Source organism: Larus michahellis, chromosome 9 (genome assembly GCF_964199755.1).
Source record: "Larus michahellis chromosome 9, bLarMic1.1, whole genome shotgun sequence".
NCBI classification, from domain to species: domain Eukaryota; kingdom Metazoa; phylum Chordata; class Aves; order Charadriiformes; family Laridae; genus Larus; species Larus michahellis.
The window spans coordinates 11,031,052-11,049,901 of record NC_133904.1 but is presented as its reverse complement, the minus strand read 5'-3'; the positions used below and the strand labels follow the sequence as shown (position 1 = coordinate 11,049,901).

The following is an 18,850-nucleotide window of genomic DNA, read 5'->3' as shown; positions in this document are numbered from 1 at the left end:
ATGTGAGTTCTTTACCTGGTGTATGAGAGCAAATCAACACATTGAGTCAAGATACTTGTTTTTATTTCAGTTCTGCAGAATTGGGTGCTGGGTGTTTAACAACAGCTAGCACACCTCATGTTTCAACCCACCTAATATTTATAACGATAAAATACAGTTGATTGGTCCATAATGATTCATTCACCGCTCCTGACTATACATATGCATCTAAGCTCATGTTTAAAATATTTAGGGAGGTTACCTGATTAGCATCTCATTATTCACAAAGGGGTGTGTATGTTAGCATTATAATTACCCAAGGTTAGTTTGGGATACACTCTTGGCTTGAATTTGGTCCAGAAGTTATATTTTGCTATCTTATGTCTAAGTCAGCATCTGGAAAAGAACATGCAAGACACGCTGTTTTGTTTCACATCCTGTTCAAGGTTGGGTACATTCCTTCATGTCCCAACCATGTCCCAGACAAAACTTCTTGATAAACTTTTAACTTTGTTCTTTTGGCATCATAACCACTTCTCATATTTATACCAGCACATTGCTGATAGGCAGTCTTATTTAAGCATACGATGAATCCATCCTGCACCAACCAAGCCAAGAGCTAAATGATCCTTTCAGCACAGCTCTTCCTAGTACATCTGCTCCTGTGGGATGGAGGTGGCAGGTGGGAAGCTCTGCCTTCCTGGACCCCCAGCAGCTACGGAGTCAAGTGGATTTTGGTCTGATGTACAGCACCAACTTGTCATGTTCTGGACCACTGCAAGAGCTGCCCAGAGAGCTGGTGGAGTCTCCGTCTCTGGAGACATTCAAACCTTCAAAACCCGCCTGGACGTGTTCCTGTGCAACCTGCTCTGGGTGACCTTGGACTGGCAGGGGGTTAGATGATCTCCAGAGGTCCCTTCCAACCCCTACAGTTCTGTGATTCTGTGAAGAGCTTTCACGTGTTAAAAGCTACCATTAAGTTGTGATGTATACTCTCGGACCTGAGGTGAACGAGCTCAATGAGAGATGCTACATGGAGATACAAGAAATGAGACCCATAAAGGGAAAACTGGAGCCTTATTGGAAGCAGGACCAGTTGGCTGAAGTCGGGGAGCTGACAGATGGGCCCTGTGGTGTGACGGAAGGATGCCCTGGCTGTGGCGGCTGCGCCCCCGCCCGCAGGAACCTCCCGCCGGCCGCCCGCCCCCTCGCCGCTGTCTCCATGCGACAGCGCAGCCTGGGCAGCTCCCAGCGCCCTCATTTGCATAGCCCCCGAAAGTAGCCAATGGGCAGCCGGCTCTGCGTTCTGTCATTTGCATGGGCCCCCGGCGGCGGCCAATGGGGTGGCGCCCGCCGAGCCCGCTGGGGAGGCGATGTTTCCCTGCGCGCGGGGCTGTAGGTGCGGGTGACACAGCGACAGGCCGGGCCGGCCGCGGGGACCTGCCGGCCCATCGGCCCGGGCAGCGCCGCCGCCGCGGGGAGGGGGAAGATGTCGGTGGCGGGGCTGAAGAAGCAGTTTCACAAAGCCAGCCAGGTAAGAGCAGCAGCCGCCGACGGCGGAGCCGCGGGGGCCGGCTTTGCTGTGGGTGGGCGGTTCGCCCCGCGCCCGATCCCGGCCGCCCGAAGGCGCAGCGGGTCCCTCGACCCGCTCCTTGTGCATCCCTCTCTGGCACCGCCGGGGTGTTTGCTTCGGCTTTTCCTCCGGGCCCTCCCGGGTATCACTGCCTGCTGGGTTGATCCTTGCAAGAGAGAGCTCCCTCTTTTCCTTCTTTTGCTTGGGGCTTCGGGTCTTTCTTTTCGTCATTAATATTTGTTATTTAGCGATGGGTTTGTGCTTGTGCTCTGAGGCCTCCGTTAAAGATGTAGGCTGTAGGGTGCTAGTTTTCCCCTGAAGAGTTCATATGTTGTTCTTCCGCAAACTACTGGTTTGTTATCCTACTTGGCATACCATGTATTTGTCCTATAGAGGGTATCATGTGTTTCTAGAGTTTTCCCTCCTTTTATAGATGCTGTACTCTTAGAGCTTTTCCTGGGTGAACCTTCATCTTCTCCTGCCCCCTTTCTTTCCTATTATCTCTTCTCTTTTATAACGTGCTTCTCTTTAATACTTTTGCTGATTTCTCCTAAGAGCAAAACCCCTTTCCATGAAGCGGGTGGACTGGTTGCATTACGTCGCGTGACAGGGCTGACCCAAACCCCACGTTGGCAAGGTAGCTTCAGGAAGTGGCAGCAGTGGGGTTATTCTCACTGAAGCTGTTTGGAAGCCTCAGCTGCTTTGCTTGCTTGTTCCGAGCCTGAGGGACCTGTATTTCCGTTGGCTCTCAGTAATTATAATGGTAATACTGAAATTAGTGTCTGTAACCCACTCAGTCAGATTGGACAACTGCACTTGTCTTGGTGAGAGTGAAGAAAATCAAGCTTCATTGAGTGCTTAGCTGTCATCTTTCTAGGTCCTTCTTCACGTTTGGCTTGACAGCAGCCCAAAGGCAGAATGTGCACTTTGTTTGGATATAGAGATGCTAAATATTTGTATCTAATGTTTATTTTCAGTAGCGTTCTTTCTTTCATGTTAGGTACTGATCTGGAAAAAATCTCATTAATCTGTATCTTTTAGTTAGCTTCCACTGTTTCTTTGAGAAAATGGGTCTTCCAGGGTAAATGTCGGGAGAGCAAGTAGGGGAGAGCATCTGTCATTCATTTCAGTGGCCAGTCCGGTCCAAACTGCGACAGTAAACAAATCCAAGGACAATTTATAAAAGATTTTGGCTTGTTTTGCACCTAACTTACGCTGGTAAGTGATGCAGCCTTTGCTGTGGTGAATTTGTAACTCAAGAAGCAGAAGGTATTTAACTGAGGAAGTTAGAGAGGTAACCACAACAAATGCTGTCTTGTCTAGCAACTGGGAAGAGTGCAAGTTGCTTAATCCTGCCCAGAGGTCAGGTAAACATTAAAAAAAAAAAAGGAGGGAGGGGATCTGATAAAGGTAGCAGCAATGGCAAAAAGGAATAATAGAATATATTGAAGTTGACTGTACATTTATTAAAAAGTTGTGGTATGACTTCCAGTATTCATTACAGTAAGGAACTGTGATGCATAACTCAGATAATCTCCTTCTCAGGGTGGGTCAAAGGTAAAGTTTCCACTTATTTTCAAATGCAGGACTGAGCAAAGAATTTAAATTGATTGTAAAAGTCTCTCTTCAGGGCTGGAATTGGATTTTTTTCAGTGCTTGAGGAAAAACAAGACGCTTCTTAAGAACTCATTCTGGAAGGACTCAGATAAGATGTTGGGCACAGTAATAGTGGAAAAAATAACAGGAGAAATAGCATATATATGATCAAAACATCCAGGCCTAAATAACTGATCTATTTATCTGCCATGCGCGCAGGTATAAAGGTACAAACTAAATGGTTGTTGAAACTGACAAAAATAAAGCGGAACATGCAAAATGTAAATATTGACACTCTATCTTTTAGCTAGATTCTTTTACGAAATATTAAAACAAGCGAATGCAGAGCATGAAAGAAGTATTTCTCAAAAGACCATTTGATAAATCTCAAAGTACTGTGGGATCACTTAAGGAGACATATATATACCTTTGTGTATTGAATGGATGAGAGATGCCAAGGGTAACTGTTAACAGCAGAGACCGGCATTGCTTGGGGAAAGAATGAAATTAATTCCTTTAGTGTTCCCAAAGGAGAATGGGGGCAGATGACAAAAACTGGCAAATTTCCCAGAGGACATTGAGGAATACTGAAGGGAATGAGACTTGAGCCAGGGCATGTGATTAAGGAATAAGAATAATATTTGAAGGCTGACAGAACCTAAAGACAAAAAATCTGAACGGTGAAGCAAGTGGGCTAAGACAGTCCGTACTTAAAAATTCATTCAGAAATGTGAATAAATATCAAAGAAGTGGCAAGATCCATGTATTTTCAGAAGATACTGTTTCCATGCTAAAATAGACTTCCGTTCAACTGAAACAAACCACAGTGCTAACTGAAATATAGAGTAATGTAGATGTATAGTTATAGAAAGATTAAGTAAAATAAAACAAATGGAGTTACTCTCTAACTCTGTATACTCTAACTGATCTACTTAACTGTTGCGGAACTGTTTTTTGCAAAAGAAAGGCATTTCACTTTTGTTTTTGTAAAAAGCCTGCCTCCTCTGTTTGTCTTTATGTACAGCTTTTGTGTTAACTAGCGGTGATCACCTTTGTGGATAGGCTTAAATTCTAAGTTTATAGAGTCCAGGAAAAAAGCAAGCAATACTTAAGTTTTTATACATGCCGTTGACATTTCTGGGATGTTTGTCTGGTGCATGTCAGCTTGGTTTATCTAAAGTTACGGTTAAGTAAATAAGTGTTTGCTTTATAAAAGGTCAGCAGCTAACTTTTTATGGTTATTAAAACCCTCTACCAAAATTGGGCATGACACGCTATTGCAGACTTGGTTTGTGTAGTAAAAAGTCGCCATGTCTCTGCCTGTAATCCATTAATTCACAATAAGTGTTCTTGATGTTTTTTTCCTAGATTTTTTTATCCAATTTGTATTTTGTACCCCACTGAAAATAGCGCATCTGTGTAGGTTTTCATCTAAGTATCTGGTAGTGAGATTCAGAAGACAACTCTTGAGTTATGTGCATCTGTTGGAATTACTGCAGTAAATTCTGCACCCCAGAGTGAGTGGCGTTTAAACTATTTTTCTCTATATTTCAATATATAAAGCTGCAGTTCTGCTCCGTTATCTGTACCCTAATAATCGCTCCCTCTAACATCACGTAACTGATAGACCCAAAGCTTACACGTGACCCAGAGGTTATAGATCTGTTATGTAACAGATAATAGCTTTTGGGTACACTAGAATTTTCTTTACTGTGCCTTTTATTTAGGTTACAAGGTTAAATTGAAACACTCCAGTGGACTGGAATGAGGATCACTTCCGTTCTGTCCATTTAAGATCAGCGACGATCCCTTGAGCATAACTCATTTGACTCATGAAATACCAAGCAGAAACTGTGTGGCTTCTTACCACCTTGCACTGGCTGATAAGCAAGGGCAGGTTGTTTCTCTGATTAACTGATTAACTCCTGCACAAGTCTCATGGAATTCAGCCTTTTTTCTGGTTTTTAATGTATTTGCAAATAGAAGTTTTTTTAATTAACCTTTAGGGAGTTCTGTTAATGATGAAAATTTGTCTCCTGTCACTTTCAGCCTCTGACATATCTTATCTGTTTTCCTGTTTTCAGGTTGAAACCTTTTGATGTAGGTGGGTGTATCTCTGCCTTCTGTTTCTGCAGGCCTTGTTCTCATGGTGGTTGTGCATGTGGGATAACCCAGATGGTGGGAGGACTGCATCTTCTGATGCATACTGGGAGTATTTTTAGAGTGGTGTTTCTGTTTAGAAAAGCAGTAAGTGTAGAGAGTGAATAAGAAAGACTTAATAGGCAGCAGATGCTATTATAATTTCTGCTTTGCTCTAAAGCTGCAGCCAGGCTGGTGTCTCGGTGTAAAGATATGTGATTTTTCAAAGCAGTTGGTGACTAGTGAGCTGAGAACCTCCCTCCCTTAGGGTGTTTTGAGAGCTCAGCCGTGATGCTGGCGTAGGAAATCTGCTGTTGACCTTGAATTCACATGTTTTCTTTCTCTCTCTCTCTTTTTTTTTTTTTTTAAATCAATTGTAACTAAAGTCTGTGTATAGCAGCAGTCTCATTATCAACAGCTTATTCATAGTGTAATTCTTAGGCTTAGCTTCTCAGCAATAGTGGAAATTACTAGTTTTTTTGAGGAAACACATGACTGCCATTTATTGTGAATATCTTGTTTGTAATGTTGGCATCAACAGTTATTGTTAGCCTATGCAGACTGGTTTCTTAAACCTTCTCCTATTGTCAGTGAAGAAACAGAGGCTCCAAGACAGTGTGAATCAGGAGCTGGCTCTATTGTCTATAGACAGAGCCTAGGGGTGAGCAGATTTTCTAACTAAAATCTGTTACAACTCTTTTGCCTTCTGAATGTGATTTAACCTACTGTAATAAAATATATGCTCTGTGCTTCTGTCTCTTACATATCCTGGATGGCATTTGTCTTTTCAAGTACTGCATCTTTTTTAGCAATGTTTTTAAAGGCCTTTTTCTATTTTTTTTTTTAATTTTAATTTTTTTTTTTTTAAGTTTTGGCTATCACCAGCAGCTGCAGAGATGCTGTTTCTTCTCTCCCAGATTTCTGCTTTTACTCCATTGATTAATGTGGCATTTTGATCCAATCTGTTGGAATGAAGACCAGATCAGAATCAAGATCATCTTGTTCTCCAGACAGAATAAGTCTTGTGATTGGGTTTTTTTTGTGGTGGTTTCTTTTTTCTGTTCTCCTGACTATTTTTCTTTTCTGTTATGTTGTAGATGAATGATACTAGCCTAGACATAGTATTTAAGCCCTTTTTTAAAGTCCATGTTGACATTGAGTTAATACACAAAAACTTAATTTACACAAGTGCTTGCTAGCAAAGGAAGTACTTTGGTAAACTGAGGAAGAGACAAACATCATACAAAGAGAACCTGAACTTGCCAGTGAGACAGGAAAAGAAACTCATTATTGTCTATGTGCAGATATATTTCTTTCCTAGGACTATAAGCTATTATCATAGAGTCTGTTAGAGATACTGCCCTTTCAACTTGAGTTGGGAGTGATGAATCCAAGACCTTAGCAGAGAGAGAAAGCTTCTATCATGTTCCTAGTTTTTATTAGATAACTATATAATCTTATAGAATTGTGGAGATAGGACAGTGGTGAAAAGGACATTGGAATTTAGTTTATTGTCTGAGATGTTTTCATATGTGTTTCAGAAAGGAGAGTAAACCCTTGGCCACTGGCAACGACAAAAAATAACATTCCTCTATTCTCTGTGTAGGTATCTAATTAGACAATATTGTTTGTTTTTACCTGTGTTATGACTGGAGACTGTTCTTATGCAATCCAGTAATTATAAAACTATAATGTAGATTATACGCTGTTCCTCTTAAATTCCTAAGACGATGTGAGGAGAGGCTGAGGGTTTGTGTAAATCTTTGAAGACTTGTTAGTTCATGGAGTATTTGTTGGGTTTTTTTTTTTGTGTTTCTTTTTTGATGGAAAACAGTGCTTGCAAAAGCAGAAGTCCTCATATTGCACTTTTCTTTCAAAGCAAAACTGATGAAAGGGAGGGAAATGTGGTCCTGTGGCAAAGATCAGCATGGGGTGGGGGGAGCGGGGTGTAGTAAGGCGACAGTGATCTGCACTTCACCCCTCTTCCTTTGGCATTAGTAAGGCTAACTCACCCGCTCACTCACTTTTGAGTTACATGGCTGACTTTGTTTGTGCAGCCCACCCTGCTTCCACTGAAGCTTGCTTCCTGCTACCGATGTACTGGGCTAATAGGTAGGAAATAGGAAGACAGTTCCTTGTGGCATGAAGGTGGTTTTCAATATTAAAAAAAATATATCTGATGGAGTTGGGAGGATGGTGAAACTAGCTCTCAAGATTTAGGTTTACGGTCATATTTACAATTTTATTTATCACCTGCTACGTAGCCTGCCAGTACAGCATAACTGTAGGAAAAAGAAACTTCAGTCAGCACACAAATTAAAAGATAGCAATCATATCCCTCTGCAACCTTTAACAGTGCAGCTTTCAGAGCTGCAATAGATGCATCACAATGCTGTAAACTGGGAATCTAGCAGTGATGCAGCTACAATTTGGAAGGAGGTTAGTTGTATTTTACCCATAAAATATTTATATATAAAAGTCTGAATGGCGTTGCAATAGAAAATGGTGTAGCTTAATGGAATGGCAGCTGAACTTTCTCCTTGAACACATCTCCTTTTATAGATTCTTGGCTTTGCTGAAGAGTTTGCACAGGCATCCTGAAAGTTCGAGCGAGAGCTGGCGCTCCATCCCTAACTTATGCTGTTGCCTGAGTCATTGCGGCACATGCTGGGTAATATATTGCAGTGCAGTCTCTTGAGAATCCTGCAGTGCTGAAAAACAAACAGAGAAGCAGAGCACAGCAGCAGCATTGCATTAAGATTTTCTTCAGCATCACTTGCTAAGTGTTGCTTGAAGTTGCTTAAATATTTTGAGCAGATATATTTCTACCGAGAAGTTGCATTCCTATACAGAATTTGGGACAGACTTTATAATATACATATAGACGGACAAATTCTGCTTAGTTACACTGATAGAAATCTGGGATGACTCAATGAAGTCTTATAGGAATGTGCAGCATAACTGTATAACTGAGTGCAGAATCTGGCCCATAAAACCTCAGTCCAAGTGCTTGTTTCTATTGAGGTAAGAAAGTTGTATATATTCAGTGGCACAATATAGCTGCAGTTACAGAACAATCTATTGCTGAAGAATAGAAGTGTTTTAAATACCACATTTTCTCAGTGGTGCCATCCAAACAGCAACACTTTCTGTAAGCAGACAATTCAGATATGTCCCATTCTTCGTACCTTCTGTAAGAACCCTATAAACCCTAAACTTTGTAATGGCATTGTTAAAAACAAACTGCTTCTATTCATGTTAATGCCACTTTCACCTCAGTATATTGTGGTAATCTAATTCTGTACTGTGCTCTTATTGTTAGTCTCTTTCCTGTTCATGGAAAGGAAGCCACTGCTGGAGTTTTATGACTAGTTGAGAGTTGAAGATGCATTGTTAACAATGCTTTTGTCAAGTCCAGTTAGAAAAGTGCTAATCGAATGTTAGATTGCACCTTAAATTATATTTTCTAGAGCCCTAGTGTCCTATCACTGTGTACATGTCTCTTTTATTAAAGTTATTAAGAGTTATATGCACTGATGGGAGAATATACCAGTTAATTTCCTGCAACATCTCAAATATCAGCAGCTGTGTATGAGAAACTCAAAAATAACTTGGCCTTACGTGCTTTCTATTCAAGGGACAATGCCAAGCCTCTGATGAGAATTCTGTTTCTGTACTACCCTAATTAAATTACATTTTTTGATACTGTACCTGTGTTTAATGAACTGTGGTGACTGCAGTGAAATTAGCCTGGTTAGGAACTGAAACTGATTGTAAGAATCCAGGACTCAAAGGAAATCAAGGGGTTCTAAAATTCCATTTTCTATGATTGGCAGTTTCTGTTCTTGTGCAGCCAGGTTACAGATCTAAGTTGAAAAAGTGGGGAAAAGATTTGTTGGGGTTTTTTTGTTTTTTTTTTACCAATCAAAAAAGACATAAAATATTAAAACCAAGTATAAATGGTCCTAGGTAGTAACAGCCCCTTTATTCCCTTGTGGGTGGTTTGCAAATGCAGGTAGGTCTCTCTGTTCCCATTCTTTTTTTACAGATGCAAATAAATAAGGTACCTGAAGGTGATGTGACTTCAAGGTTAAGGAGCTGGTCAGTGGCAGAGCCAAAAGTAGATGATGTTTCCAGACTAAAGATACGATGTCCAGTCATTAGAAATTCTGCTTTCAAACTTTGCTGGAGTTTGAAAAGGTGTGTAAAAGAACCATGTGGCATTCACTGTGGATTTTTTAAAATTATCTTTTATTTTGCAAAGGATGTTTGGGTTAAGGCTTCCATATAAATGTGGTCTAATTCCACTGACTCAAAGTTCAGCAGGGCTGAACATGGTATTTTCACTTAACTGTTTTTAATACCCCTCTGGAACGGGCAAGCAATGTTTTAGACACTAGGATTTTCAGGTAACGATATCCCCCCCAGCAGAGAATAAGTGTCCGTGTGGGAAGATTACTTAATGTCATAAATAAGATGTGGGATTGGAGGTCAGAAAGTCATTTTTTTGATTCAAAATTATGAATTTCCCTTTCGCAGTCCTGTTGGGAGACCTAGGGAGTGGAATTTGGTGCCTGTGCCATCTGCACGGTCAGGGAATGCCACAGACATGGGAACGCTTTCCCTTTCCCACAGAGAATGTAGCACCTGTCAGCTTGGCATCTGGGTCACAGGAGATGTGCGCGTGGCAGGAGGGGAAGAAACCCCATTAAAGTAAATTATTACTCAGAGATCATAGCTCTTCATCAATTCAGAACCAGCAGTTCTAGTTGGTTGCCTAGAAATTCCTTCCAAAGAAAAAAATAAGATTCTTAAAGATGCCGGGATGAATTTTGCTTTTGGTGTAAGCTGCTTGGATGTCTGCCTGGAGGCACTGGAACACGGCAACTGTTACTTACCTTTAAGATTAACTGTTTATTGCTTTATGGCTTTAGCATCTGAATATTCCCTAGCTGTTTTTTTTTCCCCTGTAAGTTGTAGTAAGCACCTAAAATGACTGTTGGTGTTGGAGGTAGGGCTTTCTTGTTTGTTTTGGTTTTTTTTTTCCTTTTCTTTTTTTTGCCTTTGCTGGGGGCTGGGGAGAGCAAGCAAAATTTCTTTGCTCCCCTGGTCTGTGCTACAGCTCTCCATGTGCTGAGAGACCACTGACATTGTTCTGTTCCTCGGTGGAACTTTCCCTTCCTTGTAGTGTTGAACCTAAGTTTGTGCTGGTGCCAGTCACAACAGTTTAATTTAATGGGAAGGAAACTCGTGCGGTGAGCAGTAGGAGAGAGACACGTGCATACACAGGTGAATGGTAAGCTTAGGCAGGAAGGGAGTTACTTGCGGAAATAGCTTTATATTTGAGGAAGCACGTTGCAAAAGAGACTCCAAGATAAATACTTTCTGTCATCAGTAGTTATGCCCCATAAGTTTTTCTCAAACTGTACACTTGGTTGCTGCTTTCATTTATTCTGAGTGGGCCAGGTACAGGAGCTCGTCACAGGCTGCCCAGAGAGGTGGTGGAGTCTCCATCTCTGGAGACATTCAAAACCCCCCTGGACGCGTTCCCGCGTGACCTGCTCTGGGTGACCCTGCTCTGGCAGGGGGTTGGACTAGATGATCTCCAGAGGTCCCTTCCAACCCCTGCCATTCTGTGACTCGCCAAGGGACTGCAGGCACTGATAAACCCAAAAGTTGCTCAACTGCCAGATTGTAAACAGTTGATGCTGGAGCATGGTGGACGGTTGTTCCTGTGGGTCTGTGTAGTACTGACAGATTTGGCCCAACCTAAATGTCTATGTTAGTGTAAGGTGATCACACTTCTCAAAGACAATGTGACCTTGTTTATTAGTGTGATGAAATCTGTGATTTATGTTCAAAAGTCATGATCCCACGGATTTATCTGCTATAGAGTCATGAAGTTACTGACGGAATTGTCTTCTATAGAGTCATGAAATTACAGCTGTGTCCGTCTGGCCTAAGAGCTGTGGTCTGTGCAGGTCAAATGAAGCAGGTGTTGGCAATGTCCTAGTGCCTGTTGTCGTTAAATGCAGGTTTTCTGGATGTGACTTGTTTGTGGTAGAGGAATATTTTTCTTGTTTCCAGCTTCTTTCTAATGGTGAAACAAAGGACTCTTTTCAAGGTGGTTTTAGTTTTACACAAAATCTGTTCAACAGTTTGAAGTATGTATATATATATTTTTACAGATCATATCAGTAAAATCTTGAAACACATTGAAATTTAAAAATCCCTAAAGCTCATAGGTGTGAACTGTTTTAGCTCTCTCTGCTACTGAAAGTTTGCCCAGTTTTACTGTGGGTAAATGGAAATTGGTGATAGTACTTCCATGACTATGTATAAATATAGCGTTTATATATAACCTGTATTTCCTCCCCTACCATCTTTACGCCTTTGGACAGAAAAAACTCCTCATTGATAGCCTCTGCCCAAAATATATTCGCAAGACATTCTTCGAAGGCAAAAAATATCTGCAAATTGACATTGCTTATAGATGAGAACTGAGAATTTACAGTGTGGAATGACACTTGCCCTGACAGTGTCAGGAGTCTAGGATGAATTACATGGTTTCTTTATCAGAGATATTCGTTGCTTCTTATGCTGCTTTTTTGACATAACCTTTCTGGAAACACTCTTTTAGAGCATCTTCATTAGTTACTGTCATACTTCTGAGTTCTAGTCAGATTGGTGTTGCAGAAATGAAGCGTTTCTGCGCGGGATTGCACCCTGCTGCGAAGCAGGAAGAACAAGTTCAGACCCAGAAGTCTGGTGCTATTGCTAGCTTGTACAAGGCATTTGTAGCGTTGCACTTAGCGCCTCTGTCTATCAGCATGTTTGGGAAGCAGCCAGAAGACTAGTACGGCTCACTCTTATCTGATGAACAAAAAGTTTGTTTATACAAGGCGAAAAGATGCACAGAAGTATAGCTAATCTTGCACAAAAGTACTAATAGTTCTGGGAATTGCTTTTTTTGGATTATATCAAAATCACATTTATTAAAAAAATGAGGAAATTAAGTTTCACCTTTTTTCTGTTTTGGTTTTTTTTTTTTTTTTTTTACAAAATAAAGTCATCTTGCCAAGTGTTGTCAATTTCTGTGATACTTTTATTCAAAAATTACACAAAATTGGAAAAATGATAGTTTTAGAAAAGCCTTGTTTCAGGTGGGAGAAGTTTGTTTGTGAAGACTGTATGTATTCTTTTGGAACATTACTTATTTTATGATCCAAAATAGTAACCGCTTGCCTTGTTAGTTACTTTTCACAGTGTATCATCGAAGTTATTCCTTCAGCAGATGTTCAGTTCTTGCCAATGTAGATGAGACTGAGTAAACTTTAATGTTTTGTTCATCACTTGGAACATGTAAAATACATCAAATGAACTGTCTTTGCATCAGCATTTTGGCGTATATGAAGCCTTGACACTAATTCTAGTAATGCATATTATTATTCTAGCAGGTGACTGAAATAAATACGTGGTCTGTCCAAAATTACTGTTTTAGATTGGTGCAAAGGAAAACTCGGTTTTTGTTGACTTGCCAGTTATTTTCTAAATTTGAGTGACTTACATGTACAGAAATTGCAAGTGTTGGTATGCCAGTTGTAATTACTACCCAGAAAATACTGCTCTGAAAAAGCCTGTCTGTAATTGTTTTCCTCTTCTAGTATTCCTGGAATCTTACATCTTTCTGTGTGTTTGATGCAGTTATAAAGATGCATTCAGTGCGTTCACAAGGATTGCTCAAAATAGTGGTCAAATGTTATTAAAAAAATATTCAAATCCTTTATTTTTGTAATCCAAAAAGTAACTAAACTTAAATGAGTACTGCAGACGTTGTTGGAACTCCTGTCAGTTATGGCTCTAATTTTATGCACATCATTCTACGTGGCACATCTTAAAGGAGTCAAAAAATAGAAAATCTTGCTTTTTTTTTTTTTGTACTTACTTTTTCAACCATCGATTTGAAATTTTGAAAACTCTGTGATTCTGTATACTATCTAATTTAGAGTTGTATTATTAATAATGAAGAACGCATTTCTCTACATTCTTAAATATCATATATGTTTAATCAAGATTTAAAGGGCCATATCTATTGCTTTGTTTTGTATTGAGGATGCAAGAATTGTGACATTTTCATTGCAAGTGAGTTTGTTGGAGATTGAGATTTGCCTTCAGTGATCTCTTTAGCTGTGGTGAAAGGTTTCTGTTTCGTGGGACTTGGCTTGTTTTGCTACTGGTGGATGTACTGCCTTTTTTTGTAGGAATTTCTTGCTCCAAAGCCATGTGCCAGTAGAGGAGGACAGTGCCTTTTGACTTCATTTGCACTAGTGCTTCAGAGCTCCTTGGTCTGTGTGTAAATTATGCCCTGAAAATTTCTCCAGTTCTCTCTGTCATGTGATGGAAGATGGAATTTGATAAAGTTGGATAACAATGAAATACCGACAATTCTGCGTGCTGGCTGAGGGAAGTTCTTTTCTGGCCCCATGGATGGAGTCAGTGGTGCATTTCTGCAGTGCTGCTGTTACCGCTGGAATGAATTGTGCCTCGTGGAGATGCAGGACGGTGTGTCTCCGTTTTACAAGTGTGACTGGGAAGCCCTATTACCTCCAACTGCATTTTAGTTTGTGGTATTGCATGTAACAACGTCTTGCTGCCTAAAACCACTAGTATGTTTTGAAATGGAGTTATAAAAATAAGAGAAAAATGTGCAGTTACTTCCTCTCCAGACTAGTCACAGTGAACACAGTGACGAAAATAATCCTTTTTTTTTTGTTTTCCTTCCACTTTTTATTGTGGTACTTTTTCCTTTTCTATGAAGTGATTGAAAGGAGCATGGATTATTAAAACCTTTGAGATACAGATGAGTGTTTTAGACTTGTTTGTTCCATTTAGGTTTTGCAACTCCCAATGAGCACAGGTTGCATTAGCATTGAGAGTTAGATACCTGAAGTCCTTTTGTTTTTCCCATGGGTATTGTTGCTAAGGACCTCACATGAATCCCACCAAAGTCAGCAGTGATGCAGAGCTGCTGGGAGCATGTTGTTGGATTTTTCAAAATATTTGAGGTAATGAGACTGTAACACCATTAAAAACTCCGTTGCGTTTGTAGTGAACAGGAACAGGAAACACATTACTTCACAGTGCTCTAATGCTGAATGTGAATTTAAAGGCTTGTGAAAACTGTCAACTAAAATGGCTTAAAAAAAAAAAGAAACAAACAAGAAACCTCTCAAGCAGAGGAGGCAAAAAAATCTTGCTGATTCAAAGGGAGAGTGTGCAATCCGTGTACAACAGGGACAGGTGCGTTGCCTTGCATGGGTTGACAGGGACTGACTGTGTGGCAGAAGAATGTGGGTGTTTCACAATGTACTAAAAGCTGTGGAAACTACAGGACTGCTCAAAAAAGTAGGAAGGATGCCACTTAAATCAAAATAATGTGCAGTAAAAAGTAAGGGTAAGAGAAGGAGTTGTCAATACATTTTAATAGTGACCTAATAAAATCCACAAGGCTAGAGTAAATGCTAAAAAGTGTAAGCAGTAGTTTAATACCATTGAAGGACACATCTCTAACTTGATTATGTGGAATGGCATTCTGTAAGCATTGCTGCTTGATGCAAAAGTAATTTCTGAAAGAGCAATAGACAGATTATTTGTCACTTTTCATGCATACAAGGTGGTCTTGCTGATAAACATTATGCTGGAGCGGTGATGAGCAATAGTATGCTAATGTGAGAAGTTAATTCTAAACCAAATCAGCCAAAAATTATGCTTTTGACCGTCAGTGTATCTGGCTATCTACAACCTCTGTTGACAGTTTTGTTGTTCCGCTTCCTCTGTACAGCTCACCTGGGGCTCCATCGTCGATGATTTTGATAATGGAGTCACTAAAACTGTCACTCTAAACTATGGCACTGCCAAAGAACTTCTTACTTGAGATAATTGTGTAGTTGTATAGTAACTTTTAAAAACTAAAAATGGTACTGCTGACTATTCACAGCATATCTTTTAGTGTTAGGAGCTCTAGAGCTTAGATAATTTTAAGAATATTTAACCCAAATACACAAGCTTTGAGCTGAAGCTGTGAATCACTATCAAAAGTGCCTACATCTTGTCTACGATATTTCTCCTTTGGTTGGTCTGTATTAGTGCTTAAAAGTATTTGCCAGGTAATTTCTAAGACTCAAATTTACTGCTTTTTCCTAGCCCTTACTTTGGCAGGGCTCTCTGACATCAGTTCTGAGTAAGTGATATTTTTAGTTTTGCATGTGGGCATTGAGGTTGTGTTTAAGGCATGAAGTCAGGAAGAAGTGGTAGGTGCTTGGTAAGCTAAGGTAAACTAATGTACTCAGCCTTAAAAAAAAAAAAAAATATAATTGAACTACAGTTTTAGACCACAGCTGACTTTTCTTTAAATGCATTTTCAATAAAGTCATATAATAAGCAAAAATCTCTGGTCATGGAAAATGCAGGAGGGCAACTGGATAGACATGAATTATGCAGTGCAGTTAAGTGTTTTCAAGAAGAAAAAATTATTTAAATGTTCTAAGGGTTTTAATTGCCTATTCTGCACACACAAGCTATGATTTATGTGGGATTGATCTCTCTTTTTTGGAGAACTAGGATTTAATTTTTTGTTTCAAATGATATAAAAGAAATAATGACACTAGCATATGTTACTTTAACAGAAAAATGTTGCGATTGGCTATTTGATAGCAACTCTAACCAAGTCAGACTTCACATGGGACCCAGATACAGGGTAATATGCTGGGCTTTGGTTCCATGAAGCCTTGAAATATTTGCACAGCTTTACATCCATGGATAGCTCTGGGACTGTTCATCTGCTGATCGCTGGCTAGACCCTCCGGAGTTCAGGCCTGTGCTATAATTTGTGATGTATTTAATGTTAGCTTTTGGGAGAGCCAGAGCAGCCATCTTTCCTTAATAAGCTAGGGTAGTTTAATCTGAGAAAAGAGTGAAGGATCCGTTTTCTGGGGTTAATTCCAGAGCATTACGCTGGGACTGGTCAGATAATGTTCTGGGAACTCAAAGTGCAATAAATTTCTCTTAGAAGCTATGAATCAGAGTAGTGCACTCTTCCAGAACTGAGACTGACAATATGCCAACATTTTCTAGAATAAAGCAAAGCATAGATTTTCACTAGACTGAGTGACAATTGCTAGGTGTCATGTGAAGAGGACAGAAATAAAGAGGTATTGAACGGACAAGGTAATGTAAAGCTCACTTGGTGTTTAGTACAGAGAGCTCGCTAAAGAAGTCAGATGACCTCAATGGATGGTTAGATTGTTTTTTGTATGCATACCTTTCCCCTGCACGTGCACGTACTATGTTTATGGAATCAGCTTTAACAGCTGGATGCCATCAGACTGAGGATGCAGTTGCACGGAAACTTGCATCACCCTAAATCTAGGCTGTTGTAACCTCGCTCTACCCCCGGAGTAAGGTCCTGCCCACTTCCTTGAGTCAGCTCTGAGTGCTTGTGTGATCACAAACAGAGCTGATAGAGGCAGCTTATCCATCTGAAAATTAACCCAGCTGAAATGTGTGATTAGCTTTCAGGTGGATTAACACCTTAAGCTCACAGTGTAGTAGCACAAGAGCTGTTACCACTGTAAGGGAAGTGGTGGGAATGTCTTCACAGGGATGAAAAGGATTTAGAGAAGAGTTAAGCAGCTGTGGAAAATACCTTAATGAATATTAGAATGTCTTGTTTGCATTCAGAGTAGAATAAACTGTGTTTTGTAAGATATTTATATCTCATTGACGTTGTGAATGATTAGCCAACTCTGCTGCGAGTTCCCCATGGATTTAGTGGTGACCATCATGGTTACAATAATAGTCATGTGAGGGCAAACAAAGGAGACAAAAAGATCTATCCATATTCCAGCAAGCCGTAGTCCAAACAGGGCAAGTGAGTGGTTTAAGTAAAATGGTGGTCAACCTGGATGTAGGTAAAAGGAATGTTCATGGTCAAAGCAGCACCTCAGACCACGTAAGTTACAAATCATTTGAGTGATAGGGCTTACACAATGAGATCTGAGGCTTCAGTCTGTCTTCAGTGGAAAATTGAGAGCACTGTTGAAGGAGGGGGGAAAACATACATTTTCTGAGTGCAGGAAAGAGTGCCCTTATTTCAACTGTGAGGAATATCAAGGGAAGGAAATTCTGCACAATTAGAGTAAGGCCTAGTGTGACAAATGATGTAGAACAGATCTTTTCCAACCGAGGGTAAGTTGTAAAAGGATGTTAGAGGTAGCAAGAGGCAAGTTGAGACCTGCTGGTGCAACTGAAGGGGAAGAAAGAGATGCACAGGCAGTGTAAGCAGGGACAGGTATCCTGGGAAGAGTATAGGGGCACAGGCTGGTTGTGTAGGGAGGTGGTCAGGAAGTCCAAGGTGCAGCTGGAGCTGAACTTGGGAAGGGACACAACGAATAATAAGAAGGGCTTCTACAGGTGTGTCAGTCAGAAGAAGAAGGTCAAAGAAAGTGTATCCTCCCTGATGAGCAAGACTGGCAAACTGGTAACAACAGACGAGGAGAAGGCTGAGGTACTCAACTTTTTTGCCTCAGTCTTCACTGGCAACCTCTCTCCCCACGTCTCTGGAGTGGGTGGACTGCAAGGCGGGGACTGGGGAAGCAAAGTCCCTCCCGCTGTAAGAGACCACCCGAGGAACATGAATATACAGAAGTCTATGGGACCTGATGAGATGCATCCCAGAGTCCTGAGGGAACTGGCTGATGTAGTTGCCAAGCCACTTTCCATGGTATTTGAAAAGTCACGGCAGTCAGGTGAAGTCCCCGGTGACTGGAAAAAGGGAAACATTGCACCCATTTTAAAAAGGAAGGACCCTGGGAACTACTGACCTGTCAGCCTCATCTCTGTGCCTGGGAAGATCATGGAACAGATCCTCCTAGCAGCTGTGCTAAGGCACACGGAGGACAGGGAGGTGATTTGAGACAGCCAGCATGGTTTCAACAAGGGCAAGTCCTGCCTGAAAAACCTAGTGGCCTTCTATGATGGAGTGACTACATTAGTGGACAAGGGAAGAGCTACGGATGTCATCCATCTGGACTTCTGTAAGGTCCCCCACAACATCCTTCTCTCTAAATTGGAGACATGTGGCTTTTATGGACGGACTGTTTGGTGGATGAGGAATTGGTTGGATGGTCACATCCAGAGGGAAGTGGTCAATGGCTTAATGTCCGAAGGGAGACTGGTGACAAGTGGTGTCCCTTAGAGGTCCATATTGGGACCAGTACTGTTCAATATCTTCATCAATGAAATAGACAGTGGGATTGAGTGCACCCTCAGCAGGTTTACAGATGACACCAAGCTGAGTGGTGCAGATGGGATGCCATCCAGAGGGCCCTGGACAGACTTGAGAAGTGGCCCTCTGTGAAACCCATGAGATTCAACAAGGCCAAGTGCAGGGTCACTTGGGTAGGGGCAACACCTGATATCAGTACAGGCTGGGGGGTGAAGGGATTGAGAGCAGCCCTGCCGAGAAGGGCCTGGGGGTACTGGTGGATGAAAATCTGGACGTGA

General features: G+C 41.0%; 1 protein-coding gene across 4 annotated transcripts in view; it reads left to right on the top strand.

The window, feature by feature from the left end:
• The first annotated feature begins 1,185 nt into the window (after nucleotides 1-1,185).
• Nucleotides 1,186-18,850, top strand: part of SH3GL3 (SH3 domain containing GRB2 like 3, endophilin A3) — a 56,891-nt gene continuing 39,226 nt past the window's right edge. Inside the window, exon 1 of one of the 4 annotated variants that reach the window (XM_074600819.1) lies at nucleotides 1,186-1,513. In XM_074600819.1, the coding sequence (XP_074456920.1) occupies nucleotides 1,469-1,513 (45 nt within the window). In that variant the 5' untranslated portion in view covers nucleotides 1,186-1,468. The remainder of the gene's footprint in view (nucleotides 1,514-18,850) is intronic. The other 3 variants (XM_074600820.1, XM_074600821.1, XM_074600822.1) reach the window with 3 other exon arrangements.